Below are 2,394 nucleotides of genomic sequence, written 5' to 3'. Positions count from 1 at the left end.
AACATAGAGCATGAGTTTTGTTGAGTGATTTGTGCCAAGTTGAGTATGGTATGGACAGCAACGAGATTGTCATCCCGTTGCTTAACTGCTTTGCAAAGCAAGGAAATCCAACAGCCATGCTGAAAACATGCGATTATTACTATGAAAAGCAATATCAACACCGGCAAGGATTTTTCTGGTACTAAAACAACCCAAAAGGAGACGTGGAAAACAAAAGAATTCCCCAGCCTATAAATAAGTGGAAGCATTTCATGATTAGCGCACTCCTGCCATCCCAGCCTCCCAAAAACAAGCTCATTATTAAACACTGCTAATCCTTTAATTTAACAATCCATTTAAAGTAGGGAACCCCCTAATCTCACGCCTTCATATAAAACTCCATCACCCTCCTCCCTTCCCACTCGCGTTGCCACATTCCCCATTCCCATTCCCATTCCATTCCATTCCCTTCCTTCCCCGTCGCCGCGACAGATGCGCCGGGCCCCGCGCCCGCTAGCCCGCTAAGCCCGGACGCCCCCGCGCGCGCGAGATCCGCCCCGCCTCCGGCCGGCGACCTTGCCGGAGGCCATGCCGGTGACGGACTACCAGGGGGCGTCGTCCTCCCCGTCGCCCTTCTCCTTCGGCTCGCTCCTCTCGCTCCGCCGCGACCACACGGCCATGGCGTCGGGCGAGGAGGCCGACCTCGAGGTCTTCCAGCGCCACCTGGCCGCCAACCTCGGGGACCTGCTGCCCGCGGAGGCGGCCGAGGGAGTGCCGGCGCCGGAGGAGATCCTCTCCGTCGCCTGGATCCGCCGCCTCCTCGAGGCCTTCATCCTCTGCCAGGAGGAGTTCCGGGTCGTGCTGGCGCAGGCGCGCCGCCGCGGGGCGCTGCCGGCCGCGGCCGAGCGGCTCGTCGCCGAGTTCCACGAGAGGGCCGTCAAGGCGCTTGACGTCTGCAACGCCGCGCGCGACGGCGTCGACCAGGTGCGCCGCCTCGAGCGCCTCGCCGACATCGCCGCCTCCGTGCTGCTCGCGCCCGGGGAGATCCACGAGGGCCAGCTCCGCCGCGCTCGCAAGGCCGTCTCCGACCTCTCCGTCCTGCTCGTCGACGACACCACCGCCGCCGCCAGCGGGGGCGTCGCCTCCTTCCTCGCCTCCCACCGCAACCGCTCCTTCGGCCGCGCTCGCGCGTCCCCGTCGCGCGGCTCGGCCACCGGCTCCTCCGCCACCTCATCCGCGTCCCATTTCCGCTCCCTATCCTGGAGCGTGTCCCGCGCGTGGTCGGCGTCGCGGCAGCTGCAGGCCATCGGGGCCGGGCTGACTGCGCCGCGCGCGCACGAGGGGGGACTCGTGGCGCCGGTCTACGCCATGGGCTGCATACTCCACTTTACGGCGTGGGCGCTCGTCGCCGCCGTCCCATGCCCGGACCGGTCCAGCGCGCTCCTGGCGCACCACCTGCCCGTGGCGCCAGCGCGCGCCGCATTCCCCTGGGCGCCGCCTCTGCTCACCCTGCAAGAACGCCTAGCCGAGGAGGGGAAGCGCAAGGAGAGGCGCTCTTGCTGCGGCCTGCTCAAGGAAATCCACGTGCTCGAGAAAGCCACACAGAAGCTCGCCGATGCCATTGACGCGGCCCCCATCCCGCTCTTCGGGGACAGGGAGACCGACCTGCGGGAGGCCGCAGCGGAACTCTCCGCCGTGTGCGCGGCCATGAGGGACGGGCTGGAGCCACTGGAGAAGCAGGTGCGGGAGGTGTTCCACCGCATCGTGCGCAGCCGCGTGGAGGGCCTCGATTCCTGCATGCACAATGCTGATTGATTCATCCCATCTCGCCTTTGATCGGGCAATTTGGTGGGCGTAGGTAGCTTTCTTCTTCTTGGTTTGCTCGTTTGTGTTCCAAATCGTATTTTTAAGTGCAAATACCTACGTACGTGCCTTCGTCTTCATGTAAAGGAAGGAAGGGGATTAGAAAGGAGCCACCATGATGTTAAAGATGGTTGCTTGGTTCTCCCATGTTAATTTTTGTTTTCTACCATGCCTTTTGGTATATATGTTGCCAATTTTTTGGTTAGTTGTGTGCGTCAACGGCTAATTTGTCGTTGAGTTTATGTTCCAGAGCTCCCTAAGGTCACTTTGATCTCTCTCATGGTTACCAAAAATGCCTTGTTCTGTAATTACACATGCACATTGGGGGTGTGAGATTGTCTGTCTGGTATGGTTTTTATCTGTCTCCGTTCCTGCTGGAACTCAAAACATTTTTACTGCGTTCCAAAGTTCCAAAGAGCGCTGACATTGTAAGGGGAAGTCGTGCATATACATGTTCAGCTGTTCTAGGCCTGGTAATGTAGGAGTACTGTAAATTATAGTACTCCATATGATTTGGAGATATTATATATTTCGTCCCATGTTCCGCAACAA

At 59.6% G+C, this 2,394-nt stretch overlaps 1 protein-coding gene across 1 annotated transcript; it reads left to right on the top strand.

Annotated features, from left to right (window-relative positions):
- Window positions 1-400: 400 nt before the first annotated feature.
- LOC119308195 lies at window positions 401-2,135 on the top strand. The gene has a single exon (XM_037584315.1). It carries the CDS (start codon window positions 568-570, stop codon window positions 1,792-1,794), a length of 1,227 nt encoding a protein of 408 aa, XP_037440212.1. The 5' UTR covers window positions 401-567; the 3' UTR covers window positions 1,795-2,135.
- Window positions 2,136-2,394: the final 259 nt, after the last annotated feature.

The sequence above is a fragment of the Triticum dicoccoides genome, chromosome 5B (assembly GCF_002162155.2).
Source record: "Triticum dicoccoides isolate Atlit2015 ecotype Zavitan chromosome 5B, WEW_v2.0, whole genome shotgun sequence".
NCBI classification, from domain to species: domain Eukaryota; kingdom Viridiplantae; phylum Streptophyta; class Magnoliopsida; order Poales; family Poaceae; genus Triticum; species Triticum dicoccoides.
Note: the sequence above shows the minus strand (reverse complement) of the source record. Positions and strands in the feature narration are given on the sequence as shown.